General features: G+C 37.1%; 1 protein-coding gene and 1 non-coding gene across 2 annotated transcripts in view; both read right to left on the reverse strand.

The window, feature by feature from the left end:
* CEP295 (centrosomal protein 295) overlaps positions 1–18903 on the reverse strand; it is a gene marked incomplete in the record, with an annotated part of 55392 nt that continues 36489 nt past the window's right edge. Inside the window, 13 exon segments of the mRNA XM_034758975.1 lie at positions 1–69; positions 1189–1288; positions 2854–2953; positions 3722–3925; positions 4601–4721; positions 6479–6652; positions 7267–7946; positions 9664–9829; positions 10122–10276; positions 11065–11307; positions 12486–12630; positions 13673–13782; positions 16865–17083. Coding sequence (XP_034614866.1) covers positions 31–69; positions 1189–1288; positions 2854–2953; positions 3722–3925; positions 4601–4721; positions 6479–6652; positions 7267–7946; positions 9664–9829; positions 10122–10276; positions 11065–11307; positions 12486–12630; positions 13673–13782; positions 16865–17083 — 2456 coding nt within the window.
* On the reverse strand, positions 12885–12967 carry LOC117871405. Its single transcript, XR_004644214.1, has one exon. It is a non-coding gene; the product is annotated as a small nucleolar RNA U2-19 (small nucleolar RNA).

The following is an 18903-nucleotide window of genomic DNA, read 5'->3' on the forward strand; positions in this document are numbered from 1 at the left end:
TTGGCAGAAGTCTCTTAAAGGATGTAGTGTTCAATGTGTCTTTTTGGCTCGTAGTTTTTCCAATGTTTTCTGTAAGTAAAAATAGATGTTTGAATATCCAGCAGATTGATTTAGATTTGAAGTTCCTAAATAACAGGCTGGCAGTGTTCTGAATAGCTAAATGCTCTATAGGAAGGGCATTAGCTAAGCTTCAATGTACTATTTGAACACTTGCCACAACAGCAGCTTGGATTATGCAAACAATGATATATTCCAAAAAAATGGTATTCAGTATGTTCAAATACATCAGTGTATTTGGCACAAGGCAACCCTATGTAAATAACAGAACAGGCACAGTAACTATTACATTTCTTCCTATTCCAGAAAGTCATGCAGTGGATGTTCTAACTACATCCCTCTGAAGGGATTTTCTCAGGCTAACCCTAAATGTGTTGCAATGAATGGAATAGTGTGCAAACAGCAGCCAGAAGTTTAAATCCTGATCTTAGGGTTTGGTTTAAATCAAGTGAGCAGTTCCATTTCAAAAACAACTAGTGTAACCTCTTAGTAACTAGAAGAGGAACACTTGGACTATAGAGGCATCAAAATTTCAAACACTGACTCCTAATTTTGGATGTTTTTATCTATGCACTCTTTCCAACAGTTATATGAGGGAAAAATCAGGATCAGATAATGATGCTAAATCAGATTTAATTTGTAGGGAAAAGTTTAGATAGTTTTGTTTCTGATGAGACATGGAAGGGATCCCGAGAGATCATCAAGTCCAGCCCCCTGCCCTCACTAGCAGGACCAAGTACTGATTTTGCCCGAGGCCAGTGTTCATAATTTAATGATACACCTTAGAGACCATAGCTCTCTATTGCTATTTTTCAACCTGGTCTTCACTGAAAAATGCAAAATTTTAGTATGTCAAATAATTTACAAGTTAGTAGCTGAAAGCCCATAAACACGTCACGCGGCTGTAATTTGTCACCATGAGATAGGGTGGTAGAATTTCATCATTACTGCAAGAATGGCTCACCCCCCTTTGCTTCAGATGAGCTCCAGTTTTTAATAAGTAGGTAGCAGTCTCATTAAAAAGGGACTGCACCGACAGGTAAGTGGAATTAGAACTGCGCAGAACAACAGGCATTAAAATAGAGAAATGCTGGGCCAAGGGGTTTAAGATACTGTACCACATGCAGTTACCTTTTGAAACTCTCTAGCCTTTTCTCTGTTTTTAGCATAGGTTTCTTGTCTTGATTTCTCTTCCTTTCTGATTTTCACTTCGGCTAGTTGATTATAAAGTCTGCCAAACAGTAAAAATGTGTATACTTATTAATGAGGGCTCAACTTAAAATTAAAAAGTGTTTGTATTACGTATACAGGGTTAATAAACTGGAAACGATTAAAAATGCCACTTTGGTTTATTTCTCTAGTATGCCAAAAATCCTTAGTATTTATATCCAGTAAGTTTATTACCCAGAGTTTTGAGGTTTATATTTGTTTTACTATATATTATCACCTTGACATTTGACAGAATGTGATTGGCAATTTTCCCAACATTTTACTGATCTAAAATCGTGAAGTTCAATTTAAATAGTAAACACACTGGTATGAGTAATTATTTCAGCTATAACAACTCAAACTGAGGTCATCAAAAGGGAAAAAACTGTTTGCTTGGAACTCTATGTCAAAAGTCTTTTCACTAAAGAGTGAAAAAACTTTTTATATAGCATAATTTATAATTATGGATAGCGAATGAGTTTAGATGCAGCAAGACTTAGGCCAAGGTCTCAGCCTAGCTTTGCCTGGCATGAGTGTTTTGCCAGTTCCCCCCTTACATAGATCTGCTTAAATAATGCTACTGCCGGCTGGACAAAGGTGATGTTTTGTTCATAGAATGTGTTCCATTAGATTTTTGATAAAAGGAAAAGTTAATCCGTGTAATAAATATACAACCCTGTATAAGTGCCTTTTAGTGGGGAAAAATAAGGACAAGATGACATGAAACTATAAGCAGCAAAAGTTGTGTAAATTGAAGCTTGCACATGTGTATTGTAGGGGTTACATAAGACAATGCTTAATACTGACTGGATAAAAATTAAATTAATGGATTCTTATACTTGTCCACATTACATATGCAAGTGAAGGTTAGTAGAACCAAACTGGAGAAATAAGTCTGACGGACCAGACCAGGGATCAGAAGTGGCGATGATCACCACAAAATACAGGAGAACTTCCTGATAGGCCAGAATTCAGTAACTTGGGCCTCTATTTCATCTTATCTATCATCTATGTCTGAAGTTTTATAAATAAAGGTGAAAATGATTAAGCCTGAATTGGGTGGATTCAGACTCAGATTTTAAGGCCAGATGAGATAAGCACGATCATCTAGTCAGACCTACTGCACCATTGCAGGCCACAGAACCTCACCCACCCACTCCTATAATAGGCCCATATCCCCTGGCTGAGTTCCTGAAGTCCTCAAATTTTGATGTAAACACTTCAAGTTACAGAGAAGCCACCATTTACTCTAGTTCAAACCAGCAGGTGACCCATGCCCCACACTGCAGAGTAAGGCAACCCCCCTCCCCCCCCCAAAAAAAAAATTAAAAACATGGTCTCTGCCAATCTGACGTGGAGAAAAATTGCTTTCCTACCCCAGTTTCCTACCTTGCACTTCCAACAAAAAGCACAAAATATTAGTCTCCACAAATACTCATCTAATTTAAGTCTAAGGGGCTGAAATAAATGGGAGATCAGAAACTATTGCTAAAATTAAGGCTCTATTTTACTGCAACAGGTATTATTTCGGAAACAAAAGTAGTTTAATTAGTCTAATTTCTCCCATATTCTATATTCACACAATACCTTAAAGTGCGCTGCTGCATTTGAACATCTGCAGACCTTTTGTCCTCTGGAGAGCACACTTTCACTTCCCCCACTTTCTTCAACTGACTGACAACTGCACCTTTGTTTTAAACAAAATATTTTTTAAAAAAGAAATGCAACTGAGGCCAATCCAAAAATGGGCTCATACAGATCAGTGACAACAAAGTGAACTGGAGAAGTATCCACTATATAATCTTTACCAGGACAAGTTTACACCTTTTACAGACAGCAGCTGAACACTGGCCTCAAAAGGCAGTAAGGTCTGAAACAAAAAACAATCAAGTTTCCTATTTTGGAGAAAACACATCTGAAAAGAAACTGGCTGGTAGAATGGACTCCATGGGGCAGAATTTTTTCTTTTCAGAGTAAATCTCCAAATCTCAGCCAAGGACAATAGTAACGATCTTATCTCATACAGAGAAACACCAGCAAGTTGTAAGGCGATCTCAGTTTTTAGACTATTGTCTATAGTGGGCCAGAGAGCTAGCCCATTATAATGGTGCTAGTTATGCTCTTTATTTCCAGCTTTTAATTCCCATTAAAAGAAGCTCAAAATGTGTTACATTCTCAATACTGCTTTTTTATGTAAGCAATTACTGTTTTTCCAGGGATTTTATATAACTAAGCAGATGAAGAGGTGATCCTAGGATTATGAAAGAGGGTGAGGTATCTCTGAACCGCTCTTTCTTAAGATGCGATCCAGGCAGTGAAAGTTTGAGAACCCCTGTTACAGAATATTCTGATCTGCAAGAGCAAAGATCCAAAAGTAGCAGTATCTATCCTGCTTTATAGAATAACTACTAGAAGAATCCCATATGCCTAATGCCTATTTCCAAATGAAATTTACCAGAAGTAGGAGACTCCTTCTTTGGCATGTTAAATCTTTCAGTCTTGTCTCTTTGAAACAGCTTAGCTTGAGGCTTTTCAGAACATCTCTCTCTGTTTTTTATTTCCTCCACTCTTTTAGAGGACTTCTGAATAAAGTTTTTCTTTCTCCTTAAAAATGATTCTTGTAAACTACCTGGTGTGGAAGTGAACTCTAGCAACATGACTGTGAAGAAAGAAGGAAGGTCTCAGTACTTTTGATTTTATCACTGATAGGTTACTACAGCTGATTATCCTATGAATTTAAATAATGGTCCTAAAACTGAGCTTTACTGTTTTCATGGATTGTACCAGGGTTTGATTTGAAGAGAATTAGGAAATTTACTAAACAGCTTCCTACAGTTATTTTAAAGCTAGAGTGCACGTATATAGCATTTTGTATTTGCTATATATGTTACTAAATCTTAATACCTTAAAACATACTGTAAGCAATAGGGTCCACATTACAGACAGACATTCTCAAACCACTAAGCAGATCTAGCTTGTCAGAGGAGTACTTCTTATTTTAAGAATGCTCCAAAGTGTACTAGGCACCCCTCCATGCTGATCCTCAGAACTTTGGTCTGAGGATCTTACAAATTAATACACCTCTACCCCAATATAACGCGGTCCTCGGGAGCCAAAAAAATCTCACCGTGTTATAGGTGAGACCGCGTTACATCGGGGTATGGAGAGGAACCGCTCCACGCCCCAGCTCACCTCCGCCTCCCGAGTGCGCCGCCACTCCGCTTCTCCCCCCCACCCCCTTCCAGGCTTGCTGCACCAGTCAGCTGTTGGCCCGGCAAGCCTGGAGATTCTCTGTTTCAGTTCTAATGAGCATACTGAAGTTACACACGAGTACCTGCAGACTGATGTAACGGAGACTGATCCTCATTAGGACTCTGAGCTATTGCAGAGTAGTCAGGAAGCGTGAAAACAGAGTAATCTGCTTCTGGGTCTAAAGGTAAAAAGTCTCTCCCCTGCTGCAAGACAGAAGAATCGATTGGTATAATGTACTTAGAACAGGCTACACATTTTAGTGAAGTAATATTAATCCATCTCCATTGTTGTCAAGGAACAAACAATTAAGGAGCCAACAGAATGAGATCTTTCTTCATTAGCACAGATGCAAGAAAAATGTAGTTAGCACACAGCAGCAAGAGCTGTTGGCACTAAAAGCCATTTTATAAAAATTTCTCTTAAAACAAAACAAAAAAATCAGATCCTTACCCGTAAAGCCCCTTTTCCCCCATCAAGTTCAAACTTCTCATTTTTGCTTCAGGACCCAGTTTTGCCCCCACTTACATCTGATTGCTTTTCTTCCTGTTCCATCTCTAGCTCCCACATCAACTCTCACAGGGTTCTGTCTCCTTCTCCTATTCTCAGATAAATGTTATTCCCCAATGCTGCCCCAATGTTTACAACAGCCTCCAACTATCTAGTATCAATTTCCTCCACGGTCTAATTGCTTCTTAAAAGCCACCTTCATGCCCTTGGAGCTCTTCACTGTCTCTATGCCCTCTTGCAATTGAATTATTATTCATTTGAATGTATGTGATCATCTTCCCAAGATAACAGCTATGTTAGCATGTTCCTTCATAACACTGGCTGGCATCAACTATATTACAGTCATCCACACAGTCTTGAGAAAATGTATCTTCTTTGAATAAATTACCCTGTGATCATCCACTGTCAGAATGGTTTAATCCTAACTGGCATTATCTGTAGCGTTTGGAACTGGTCAGGGACCGTTTGTGGACAACATATGAGCATCTGAATAGGGACAGAATGATCTAGGTCAAAGAGAATCCAACCAAGGAAATGCCTGGAAAACTGGCAGTCCTCAGATGAGGAAATAATGATTCACAACCTGATTTTAAAGTTTTATCATTAGCATCCTCATGGACCTTTCCAGAGCTGTTGAAATACCCTGAGGATGGAACAGTTGCTACTCTAGCTTGAGTCATGCAACGCTGAGGAAAAGCTACAGTTTATCCACTGAGCAGGAAAAGGGAGGATTGGACAGAGAGAGACCCCTAAACACTGTCTGAATTTCAGTTCCAGAAATCTTATTAAAAGTCTACTACAAAATACCCTGGGGCAAGTTTCCTACATTAGAATAAGAAAGCCTGCAGTCAGAACTTAAATAGCATACTCACACCCACTGACTTAGTCATTCAGTACCCTAGGGGGTTGGGGACAATATTAGTTTAATTTGAGCAAAAAAGACACAAAAGGATACTATAATAAAAGACTAGTGCAGTAATGCAATGAGCCCACCCTCTTCTGTCTATTCTGAGAACTGCAGATGGCTCTGAAGTGTGCCTCTATCCAATACCTGGATGCCCTTTCTCTAGTAAGGTAATAAGATTTTTGCCTTTCCCATTGAGTCTTCCAGGAATGAGTTATTGCTCTGCCTTACTAACTACAGCAGGACATGTCTGTTCTTCTGACAGTGTGAACTTTGGAGTACTCCATCTCAACTAAGCTACTGGGGTAAGGCAAAGGACAGAGTGAAGGAAGCAGAATAGATTTCAGTTCTCTGCATCCGCCCAACCCACCAGACATGGCATTACCACCAAATGGCTCAAATATTTGCAAATCTGGAGAACCCAAAACATGCTAGTGATCTACAATATTGTATTACATGCTTTAAAATTACCAAGTATCTTCTTATTCTTACTAAAGCAAAAAATCAGTAGTACCAGGCTCAAAATGATGAGAGATCATCAAGATTTACCTCAGAACAACTTTTAAGTTCAGACTGGCCAGCATATGCCAGGCTATCCAACTTATTTTTTCTTTTTTTCTCTTGGCTAATGTGTTCCGAGTCTGATTCTGCAACACTGATGTCATTTGAGCTTATCAGAGTCAGTTCAGGTTCTTCCATAATCCCATGCCCTGACTCTGTCTCCTAGAAAACAGAGAAGACAACATCAAGGTAAAAATCAATATTTCTAGCAACAGCAACATTTGTTAGCCTGTTACAAAGGAAAGAATTGTTCAACATACAGATAAAGAAAATGTGCCCCAGGCAGTGAAAGAAATACCTCAGGCAAAGTGCTCTTCCCACATTTATTGATGTACTTAGAACTCCTCCAAAGGAGCTCAGTCCAACCTAAATATTTAATTTGCCATTGTACAAAACCTCCCTTCCACCCCTCCTCTAAACCAGAATTCTAGTCACAGCCTGAAAGCTAATTCTTGGCAAACAATAGTAGCTTTTGTTTGATCCTTAACGGAACAGCATTTATAACACAGCTTTGTTGTTTTCCTAAATTAAGCATTTTAACTCATCTTCCTTTACCATAACTGCTAGCCTTTTCTCAATTAAAATCTAGACCTAAAATGACGAGAATCAGCATAATTTCAGATTAAATTACACAAGTTTTCCAACTAAAACTGTAAAGTGAACTTTGCTAAATTTTCCAATTACAAAAGGTCTAAAATAGCTTGGAGCAATTGGTTGAAATCTGAATGGCATTTAACTCACTAACAATTACCTTGTGAAACCTTTATTTCACTCACCCAGACTGGCACACGGCTTTGTAAGGAATGTGACCCTGAACTTATTGTGAGCACTAAATTAGAATTTTGGTTTTGGGGTATTTCTGGCAAACCACCATTTTGTTGTCTAGTTGCTTGTGAAGGGTTGATGTAGATTTCTGAGTCTACTGCTCTAGGCATTCTAGAGGACATCTGTACTTCTAGAATGCTTTGTTCTTCCTCCAATATATTTGTACTGCACTGTGAATGGTCACCTTCCACAATCCTATTTGCTTCATTGCTAAGAACTGGGGTTTCAGTAAGCTCCCTGTGCTTATTTGGTGTCACAACAGGTAATTCTTCAAAGCACAAGTTCTCTTTTCTCAGTTCCGCAACTTCTTTTACTGAATGTTCAGTCAGGAGAGTCTCATTTTCTGTAATCTGTGTTGTAGTTAGCTGATAAAATGAACCCAGTTCTTCTGATGAACTCAGCGTTGGACTCCGCAGGTTTTCCACTGAAGACTGGAGATTAGTATTCTCTATATTTCTCGCCAGCCCCTCATATTGGTCTCCAACAGGTGAAACGTAGTTCTCATTCTCTGATTTTTTAATTTTAGAATTTTGTTCAAATACAATGTGAAGACCTATTGGTTGTGCAGTACTCTGGCTGTGCTCATTCAGGGTAGATTCCAACTGAAGAGGGTGAAAAGATTCTTCAGAACCTGCTTGAAAAAAGTCAGACTGTCAGAAAAGTCTAAATACATACAATAGAGTTTACAAAAAGAAAGTAATTATTTATCCATTTAAGAAAAGCATAGTAAAATAGGCAACAATGTTTTAAATACAGTAATTTAATTCCAGTACATTCACATTTATTAAGATATGATGGTGTTTTTTATGTCAATTTGGTGAATTAGAATGAAATTCTTCCTAGATATCAAAATATCCAACTAATAAAAAACAGAGTATTAATCAGGAAAGTATCTTCATTTAAAAATAGTTATTTTACACAAAATAATTTTAGCTTCTTTTAAACACAATCTCTAATAGCTTTATATTTCTTGACATAGTAACTTGTCTTTTTTTCTTTAATGTTTAGGACCATATTCTCTGCTGGTGTAAGCAGGCACAACTACACTGAAGTCAATAGAGCTGCACCAAGCAGAGAATTTGGCCCTTGGAAACCATTCTCAGGTAGAAAGCCTTAGCATTTCAAACGCCTCTCTGACAGCGTCTCTAAAGGAAGCAAAAGCAAAATCATTACTGGTGCTGTATACATTAATAGTAGAAAAAAATCAGAACACAGCCTGTTCTTTCTTATAAAGGCCAATTACAGCAGGTGGTTATTCTCACTTGGATTTCCCTTAAGATCTACACATACAAAACAAGTTATACTTAGGAGGCACTCAGATACTACAGCAATGGGATTATATCTATCTAATAAGAGGTTTTGATTCTAGGGTTTTTTTTAAACGGACAATATTTGGAAGTTAGCAGATAAGCATTCTTCCAAATATACATGTCTCTAAATATGGTAATGATAAGAAATCATTGATAAGCAGGCACATGTCATACACAAATATAGACTTTGTGATATGCAGACAACTTTCAAAATATTTCCCTATAGCCAAATCCTGCAAACCTTAACACAAGCAAAACATCTGTAGTTTTACTTGACTAAGGCATCATCCCATGGTGAACAGCAGTAGCAAAAGAATTGAAGTCCACAGGAACAACTCATACTTTGAGATTACTCATCGCTTAAAAAAAGACTTCAGATGACAGACCTAAAATTTGATCTATCTTAAAAGTGCCCATAGTAATGCATGTCACAGTTTTATTTCTTGTATTTTCAGTACATGAAATAATTGGTTTTGGAGAGAGGGAATTTACAAGGATTAAGAAAAATTAATGATTTAAGCTAAAATTACAGATTTAAACTCTATCCTTAAATCACTATTATGTCTAGATATTGAGCATCATACATTCTGCATTTGGATCTCTGCAATACCCAGAGACAGCAAGGGGAGTTTGACAGAATCGGTGCCCACAGCTTTAGAAAGTGAACAGCATATTTTTTCCTTTTGGCTGAAAGCACCATCAATAAATAAGCAGTATCTATACATTACAGAGTGGCCCGAATATTAAAATTACATATGCTCTCAAAGGAAATGTATACCAATAATTGGGAAGACAAAGAACTGGACTGTGTAATTCCTGGGAATGTCACCCAACAGCAGAAAAGCTAAGGAACCAGGTCTGTGGACACAGTCTTGTTCAATAGCAGTGGGGGCACAAAGTAAGAGCTAAGCTATGACATTGCAGAGAAGAGTATATAACGAACAGCTAGCAGTGTCTCACTAACTTCAAGAGAACACAACTGCAGGGGACCAAACAACTATAAATCTTCACGTTTAGACATTAAAAACAGATCCATACCCAGAGTAACATTTTCCTTAATTGACTCCTCTGCTTGTGATGTAGTATTGTTTAGCTTCTTTGTATTAAGAAAAGAATGCAGATTGTAACTTCTCGCTTTCAAGCTAGAGGTTGTGGCTTCAGGAAATACAGATGTGTCTTGACTTTGGATTGAGAAAGCGAAACTCTAGTGGCAGAAGAATCATGGCAAAGAGTTTAGTTATTGATCATGGTTAAATATTCTCAAATATAATACAAGAGAAAAACTGCAACAGTAATTTTTAAACTTTTCTTTCAGATCCATTTCTATCACAAAAGGCAAATTATTGTGAAGTGAACTACTGGTCAGTTCTAGATTAAAAACACAAACTTGCCATTATATTTTCTGTAAAGGTCAAAAGATTAAGTTTCTAATCACACAACATTGTAACCTTACATAAATTGCATGAGTTCCCTTATTTCAAAACTTTGTGTAATACCTTGCTAAAATCTTTGCTGTCTTCAGAAATCCTATGTTGAGAAAGGGATGATGAGATATCAAAGTCAGGACTTGGTTCCAAAGGCTGAAAAAGCTGACGTTGAAAGTTAGGGAAATTTCTTTCCATATCAGAAAAATCGAGTCCAACTGCTGGAGCTTTAAAAAAAAAGTGGAAAATTTATTTTTAAAAAATGCAAACCTGGCATCTACAGCTCAGGTGCTATAAATGTAATGCATAAGACTTAAAAAGTTTATAAATAGTTTTTGCAAGTATTTTGTGTTAAAACAGGCTATCTACATCACTGTATCTCTGAAGTTATGCATGTGTATACAATACCCCAACAGGTTGTGCTGAGTCAACTCAAAGTAAAAACTAAAATTGTTTTCAAGTATTCCAGGACAGTGACAAATTAAAATGCTGAAGCTAAATACTAAGAAGTAATTCATGACCATACTTTCATGCACAGTCTTCTAATTTGAAGGCACAGAGTATTAACAAAAATGTCAAGGGTATATAAATAAATGCTATATAAATTACATCTCATTTTCTTTAACAGATTTGGTTTAAAATACTAATATTTATTTAGCATTTACTGTTAGCTGTGCATGTGTGTGTTTTCCACTACAGACAGATAAATCAAGGGTAAAAAATATCTTGAAACCACCCAATTATCCTACCAGCTGCACAGGTACAACTTCCTCTGAAGCCAATGGGAGTCGCACGTATGCAACTGCCTATATAATTGGGCCTCTGATCTTTTTGGCATTTGGCCACAGGGTGCAGAATATCAGCAGAACAGGGAACATCAACATGTATGTTATCTAGTGATTAACAAAATATAATTAAAATTTGAATACAGATTAAATGCATGATCTTGTTAAACTCCTTTTCACAGTATACTTCTAGTTCTTGTATTGTTTCCATATTCTAAACAGGTTATTACCATGGAAAGATATAGTGTTTTCAGGTAACCAGTTCAAATCTTTCGTATATTTGTCTATGATCTGCTGAATTTGACTTCTATTAGAGATAAAATTCTCTTCTGCAGGCAGATGAAATTCAGAAACTTCAGAAGAATTCTCTTGCCTCTGCTGAGCAGTGGTAGGTGTTGGAGATGCAGAAGAGTCCCAAGGGCTGCTTGCTGTTTCTCTCAATATCCTATCCTCAGCACTATTTGAAGACAACTCTGGAAGATAAACCATAAGTCTGACACCCAGTTTTGCAAATAAGCCACTTTAGTGAACTTGTCTGAAAATGAACTTTTGTTTGACAGCATAAACCCTGAAACAATGTAAACTGAAGATTTTTTTAAAAACGTCTTCTATCACAATTCTCTCCCATGCAAAACTTAACAGCAATTTCTGTAAATCTACATTGACAATACCTAATTAAATAATGCTCGATGGAGCTTAGCAACTTCAAAGGATGAAGATCTTTACCCTCTCTCTCAGGTACATATATGGTCCGCAGCATCTGAGCGCCTCTCAATTTTTTTAATGTATCCTTAAACACTCATTATGTAGGGCAGTGCTAGTTTGCCATTTAAAAAAATTTACATAACATGACAGGTAAAAGCGTTATTAAATATTTGAGAAATCTTTAATCAGAAGAGTGTATTCAAAAAGAGTAAAGAAAAGTTAGTCATAATGCTAACTTGGTCACACCCATGTGCATGTTTTATGTTTCCTAACTTGTCATATCTAGAATATTGAGGAAAATATCTGACGTATATCGTTCACATTCACATTAACTGAAGACCATGGAATTTCTTCCCCAAATGAGATTTTCCCAGAAAATTAAGAACATATAAAACGAGGAATTAAAATTCTGTATCAGACCTGATAAAACCATACCTCTAAGGCTTGCTACAAAGTGTATACTATGAAAAAACATCTGAAGTTTGTGATCACTGTTGAGACAAACAGTCAATACTGAAACTCATAGATAGTTGTAGTAGAGCGAAGACTTACTGTATGTGCTAATTAAACATTTCAGACATGGCTATTCAGAAAAAAAATCCCAACAATTTATAGTTTATTTTCTTTTTTCAATTTTGCCAACTTAAAAACCTGAGGTATTTCACACAACAGTACTTGTAACATCAGTTGCCATTTGCCAAAACTACGGTAGTTGTAGTTAACATGCTAATATGTTTAGCTTACTTGAAAGTCAAATAAAACTACAACCATAGAACATGCATTACATTTTATTTATGCTCTATTTCAGAGGACAACATTAACAAGGCTTAAGTCAAGTTTCACATCAATCTTCTTTCAGAAGAACTCAGTAATGTCAAAGTATTAGATTCATTTTCCTTTATAATATTGTAAATAAAATCCAGTTTATAAGAAAAAAAATATTTACCAGTGTTAGCAGGGCTTAGGTCCAACTTTTCACTGGTTAAAAAACTGCCAGTGGAAATTGTTGTTGAAGACAAATAATCACAGGCCGTCTCTCGTGCACAAGCCTGTGGAGCAAAACTGGTTGTCCATCCTTTAGAAAGTGCTACCTAGGGTCAAGAAAATATGACTATAGTATTGCGTATGGACAAGACAAATTATTTAAAATACAAATACTTAATTTTGAGCTCAGTTCAAGTGTAGAAACCTTCATTATTTGAAGAGTCAGACAAAATAAAGGTTCATCATTGCTCAGTACAAAAATTTCCTCACATGCATGCATACATACACACACACACCCCTCCCCCGCACACAACCCCCCCACACTGCACACAACCACATTCTCAGGAATCATTATATTGCTTCCCAGAACTGTATATAGATCATACACCATGTAAACCAGGTGATCTACTGGTGCTCAGATTTGGCTATTTCTCATCACAGATCCACTTCAATACTAAAAGAGCAGATCTCAGAGGAACAGAAGTGCAGTATAGGAAAGCCTCCATGCTTATTTTATAGGTGACATGCAAAGGAAGATTGCTGGGTTTGTGCCCTTTTTTGCTTCTTTATGTCATATAAATGGGGCCTGAAAAGGTTTATTTTATTTTTTAGAAATTTTGCTTTGTTTTAAATTGTAAAAATATCAGGGATACAAAGTTCTCTCCCCTGTTTTTACTGGGCAAATCCTTAGAAGACCAGGAAAGCTGGAATAAGTGCTTTCTTAGTCCTGAACTGAAAAGGACAAAATATTTGAATATTTCAAAGATTTTGCTGCTATCTTTTTTAAAGTGTTAACAAAACAGGTTTAAATGACTTAAAACCCTTTTATCCACCAGTTGCTCAGAAACTCATAATAGTCACACCACTTCTCTAGTAGTCTATGAAAACTTGCAAGAAATAAAGGGTAAACAAGACTGAATTTCTACTGAAAAAAGAAGCAGAATGGCATGTGTGTTTTACACATCATAAAGCAACAAAATTATGGTAAAAATAACTCTCCCCGCCCCCAACAAAACACTTTGCAGGTCACCTTCAAATTCATATTTCAAGTTAATAAAAAAGGTTTAGGAAATACTAAAACAGTCAGCTGAATTTAAGTAGTATGGTTATTTTAAAAGACATGATATATTAATTTTCAATATAACTAACCGTACTATCAGGTCTAAATGATGGCCCAGAATCTGTAATTACTCTCCTTCCAATGTCAGCAGCATAAATTAGTAAATCTTGACCCATGACAACAGAATCATTGGGGTTGGCTGTAAATCAAAAACAGGAAACAGATAAAAGTCCGTTGCCAAATTCTGAACACTAGATGGCAACCATACTTAATCCTGCTACCTCAGTTCCTATACAACTTGTTGACTTCTGTTCATGTTTACCTTTATCACCTGTAAAAGACTATCTGCTCCACTATATTACTTCCAAGAACAGCAATTGCACTGGTAAATACAGAATGCTTCTCCTTAGTTGGCTTTTCTACAATTTACAAATGCCAAGGATACACTCTTTTTTTTGCAAAATATTATCTGAAGAACTTAATCAGTGGGAGAAGTATGCAATCAAAAGTTAGAGAAAGAAAACTTACCTAGAACAGTGGTTCTCAACCAAGGGTATGTGTACCCATAGGGGTACGCAGAGATCCATCAACTCATCTAGATATTTGCCTAGTTTCACAACAGGCTATATAAAAAGCATTAGCGAAGTCAGTACAAACTAAAATCTCATTTTATTTTATAATTACATGGTAAAAATGAGAAAGGAAGCAATTTTTCAGTAATCGTGTGGTGTGACACTTTCGTATTAGGTCTGATTATGTAAGCCAGCAGTTTTTAAGTGAGGTGAAACTTGGGAGTATGCAAGCCAAATTAGCCTCCTGAAAGAGCTACAGTAGTCTGGAAAGGTTGAGAACCACGGACCTAGAAGGCCAAGAGCTCCCTCTTAGAGGCAAACTAGAGAACAGACTCTCAGATCTTACCTCTCAATCTTTGAAACAGAAACACAGACTGGTGCAGATAACACGAAGATTGATGGAGTGATAAATAATGAGGAAAGGGCAGTAATACACAGTGATCTGGATCGTTTGGTAACGTGGGCCCATTTAAACAAAATGTGATTTAATACAGTGAAATGCAGAGTTCTACATCTAGGAACAAGGAATGCAGGCCAGATCTATAGAATGAAGGACTATATTCTGAAAAGCAGGGACTCTGAAAAGGATTTAGGGATCAGAGTGGACAAGTAATTCAAAATGAGTTCCCAGTGCGATGCTGTGGCAAAAAGGACTAATGCAAGCAGGAAAGTAGGAGTAGGGAGGTGATTTTACCTGTGTATATGGCATTGGCAAGACTGATACCAAAAGACTGTGCACAATACTTTAAACAAGATGTTGAAAAATTGAACAGGGTGCAGAAAAGAGCCACAAACATTATTCAAAATGCCTTACAGAGAGACAGAGCTCAAACTGTTTAGTTTATCAAAAAGAAGAGTGAGACATGTTTTGATTAGTGTATGTGTCTTTCACAAGGAGAAAATACCAGGGGCTGAAGAATTCTTCAATCTAGTGTAGAAAGGCATAATAAAGACCAAAGCTGAAGCCAGACAGATTCAAACTAGAAACCAGGCAAAAACAATTTTAACAGTGAGGGCAATTAGCCACTGGAACAAACTACCAAGGAAAGTGATGGAGTCTCCATCTCTTGAGGTCTTCAGATTAAGACAGGATGCCTTCCTGGAAGACATGCTTTAGCTAAACACAAGTTATGCTGTAGTCCCGTGGTTCTCAATCTATTTACCATCGTGGGCCACGTATTTGTCCCACAATGTGTTACGTGGGCCGCATCTAATGCGATCTCTATGGCCCTGAGGATGTCACATTTGCCGCAGGTTGAGAACCACTGCTGTAGTCAAACACAAATTGTTGGGCTCAATGCAGGAGTGATGGGGTGAAATTTAACAGCCTCTGATATACAGGAAGTTAGACCAGGTGATCCAATATAGCCTTCTAACTTTAGCTTATTAAAAAACTATGCTATAATTGAAAAAATGTATTGTATTAGTGTATAGCACTAATGTATGTTTATTCTTGTGATATTACCATAGGGATGAATACATCACAATTTCATATCCTAGGCCAAATGAATTGCTGATCTCCGTGGAGTTAGCAAAGAGAAGTTTATCCTGATCTCATTGCTTAGTTACAGTAGTATTATTAAGAACATAGTATTTGGAGGATGGCAACAGAAACTGCAAAAGCACTAGTTTTCTTGGTTTAACCCACTCAAAAACCAATTGTCTCCCACAGCCTCCAGCATCCTGTAAGGGATTCTTATACTTTAATATGCTGGCTATTACACTGTGGCAATGAATGTAAGTATTTTTGCAAAATTAAAGCTAGAATACATCTTATTTATTCACGAAGTACTGTTGTTGTAAACCAGTAATAAGGATTTGGATAAACATTTCTAAGACAAAGCCCTAATCAAGAAGCTGCTCCATGAGAAACATGAAAAAGAATCCCAAGATTGACTGGGACAAGCAGGGAGGCAAACCCTTCAAGGCGAAGTCAAGGGGCATGTTTCAAGCTAGGTTCCTAAACTGACACGAACGTGACAATCCAACCTGCAATAATGCCTTTACCGGCAGGTATTTTGGATTAAAGTGGATAGCTAGGCAAAATGAAAATGGATCAGAAAAGGAACAATGTTCGGTTAGCAGCTCTGACTGGGATAACAGTGTGAAAGTAAAAATCACACCTGAAACAATGCTAGCAGGGGGATTGGGATTGGGGGCTGAGCAGATGAACATGGAATGGCGCTTTAGGCTGGAAAATTTAAGGTGTTTTTATATAAAATCTAGTTACTATTTTAAGCCAAAATACTATACAACACAGCTATCTATAAATTGCCTAACCTAAACACATTCAGATTTTTTTTTTAAAGTGTCTTTAGTCAATATCTTATTAAAACCAGAGTTAGTCAAAGGAAAATATATGGTTGGCAGGAGTACCAAACTCAGTCCTGAAATCCAGAACCACAGGGATGAAAGCATCAAAGACCACAATTACCTCCCGTATGGTAAGTTGTTCGGTTCCTTGAGAAAGTCACCATACAATAAATACAAGGAAAACTCCCTAAAATACGATCTATAAAACTGAGTATTACATTTAAATTAGAGTCAAGCTTCTCTCTCTTTCACACACACACACACACACACACACACACACACACACAGACCCACTGTACATCCTCTAACAAATCAGGCCAGACATAGTTAAAGAGCTGTATATTTTACAATGTTAAAGTAACTACATATACCTTAAAAAAAGATGGATTCTCCCACCTGGCTCATGTGAACTACTAGCATCCACCATCAGTCTTTCATGCCATGAACTACTTAGTTGGTTAGTGCATCTTGGGTTCTCACTAGAACCTTGTTCTTTGCAGTTGGCTATGGATAAGTCTCTTTCTTCATGAACCGATTCACTGTTGCACATGCCAGACACTAGCTCTTCCACAGATGAAATGAGAGAAGCTTCTCCACTAACGGAATCTGTCTTATCTAAATTTGAAAGAATTATTTATTTATTAGAGGTAAGAGGTAATGTTTCATAAAAAGACATGCTGTGTTGAAATGTACATTTTGTACTATAGAAATACAGTACTGAAGTTGTAAAGTGTTCGATTTCAATTAAAATGTTTAGCACTTGCTAAAATGCATTTAATTTCTAGGTTTAATATAAGCGATACTGTGAACTTGAACTCTAGTCAATTAAAAAAAATTAAAACTAATTTATTGAGTCCCTCTGCCCATTTGTGTAGTTTTAGAACCAGGTTTTCCTAGTTTTGAAAGACCTAAGCTAGCAACAGTTGATTGATGCAAGCAATCCAGTGTCTACACTGACACTGCGTCGACCTAACTACATCGACATGGACTCAATAACTTCATCTCCATGAGTGGCATAAAGCAGGTGAGTTACATCAGTGAGGATGAAATTCTAGCACTGACACATACAGAGTTAGGTCGACATTTGGTCAATGCAAGACAGCTCTCTCTGTAGTGTAGACTATGGCTAAGTCATTCTTAACTTGTTCTCTTCCTATTTTAGCCTCAGATCTGACCCCATTTACACTGATGTTCACTATGTTAATTATACAATGCTGCTAACTTTCTCGATGAAAACCAAAACAAAAAATATACGTTGCTGCGTTTCCTGGTCTTTCCGTCCTCATTGAGGAATGGGCCTACCCTGTCCTTGGTGGTCTTCTTGCTTTTAATTTTGTTCCTACATGCTTGTGTTATTTTAACTTCAGCCTCCATAATGTGACCTAGTTTCCACTTTTTGTATGACTCTTTTGCATTTGAGGTCATTGATGATCTACTGGTTAAATCACAGTAGTTTCCCTATCTTTCCTATTCACTGGGATAGTTCACTCTTGTGCCTTTAATAATGTTTCTTTAAAATACTGCCAACTTCCCTTAGACATGCTTCCCATGGGATCTTATCTACCAATTCTCTGAGTTTGCTGAAGTCTGCCTTCTTAAAATCCATTTTCTTTATTCTGATGTTTTCCCTCCTATCATTCCTTGATCATGAAATGAGGAGTTAATGATTCCATTTTCACCCAAGCTGCCTTTCACCTTCAAATTCTGAACTAGTTCCCCCGTTTGTCAGAATCAAATCAAGACTAGTCTCTTCCCTAGTTGCTTTCTTCGCCTTCTGTAGTTGTCTCTAGTGCATTCCAAGAATTTGTTGGATAATCTGTGCCCTGACTTATTATTTTCCCAACAGATGTATGAGTAGTTGAAGTCCCCTGTCACTAAAGTCTTGTGATTTGGACAATTTTGTTAATTGTCTAAAAAAAAGCCTCATCCACCTGTTTTCAGTATTAGTCCTCTAGGGTGTTACTTATAACTATAGAAGGTATTCACCCTACAGTCTGAAAATGTAAGTTGACATGTTCCCCTTAATTGTTACTATATTACAGTATTTCTTAAATGAACCTTACAACAAGCTTATTAGAAGTTCTGTGGCAATTTGACACCATCCCTTAATTTTGTTGCTGTTGCATATTCTATGTATGTTCTAGCAACCCACCACTGCTGTACAGCGCCTAACAATTTCTATGCAGCAAAACTACCTCAAAGGCAATTCATAAGGGAACACTTACACTGAAGCTGCATGTTTCAGATGAAATCTCAAAAAATGAACAGTTGAAAGATTTTAGATATTCCACATTTTATTTTTAAAGTCACTAACCTTCATTCTGAAAGGAATCTCTTAATATAAAAATACAGGGCCTGTTCATTCAACCATATTGCACTGGGTGGGACATGCAAATAACCAACAGGATAACCAAGCCCCTGAAATTAAATTCCAT

Source organism: Trachemys scripta, chromosome 1 (assembly GCF_013100865.1).
Source record: "Trachemys scripta elegans isolate TJP31775 chromosome 1, CAS_Tse_1.0, whole genome shotgun sequence".
In the NCBI taxonomy this organism is placed as follows: domain Eukaryota; kingdom Metazoa; phylum Chordata; order Testudines; family Emydidae; genus Trachemys; species Trachemys scripta.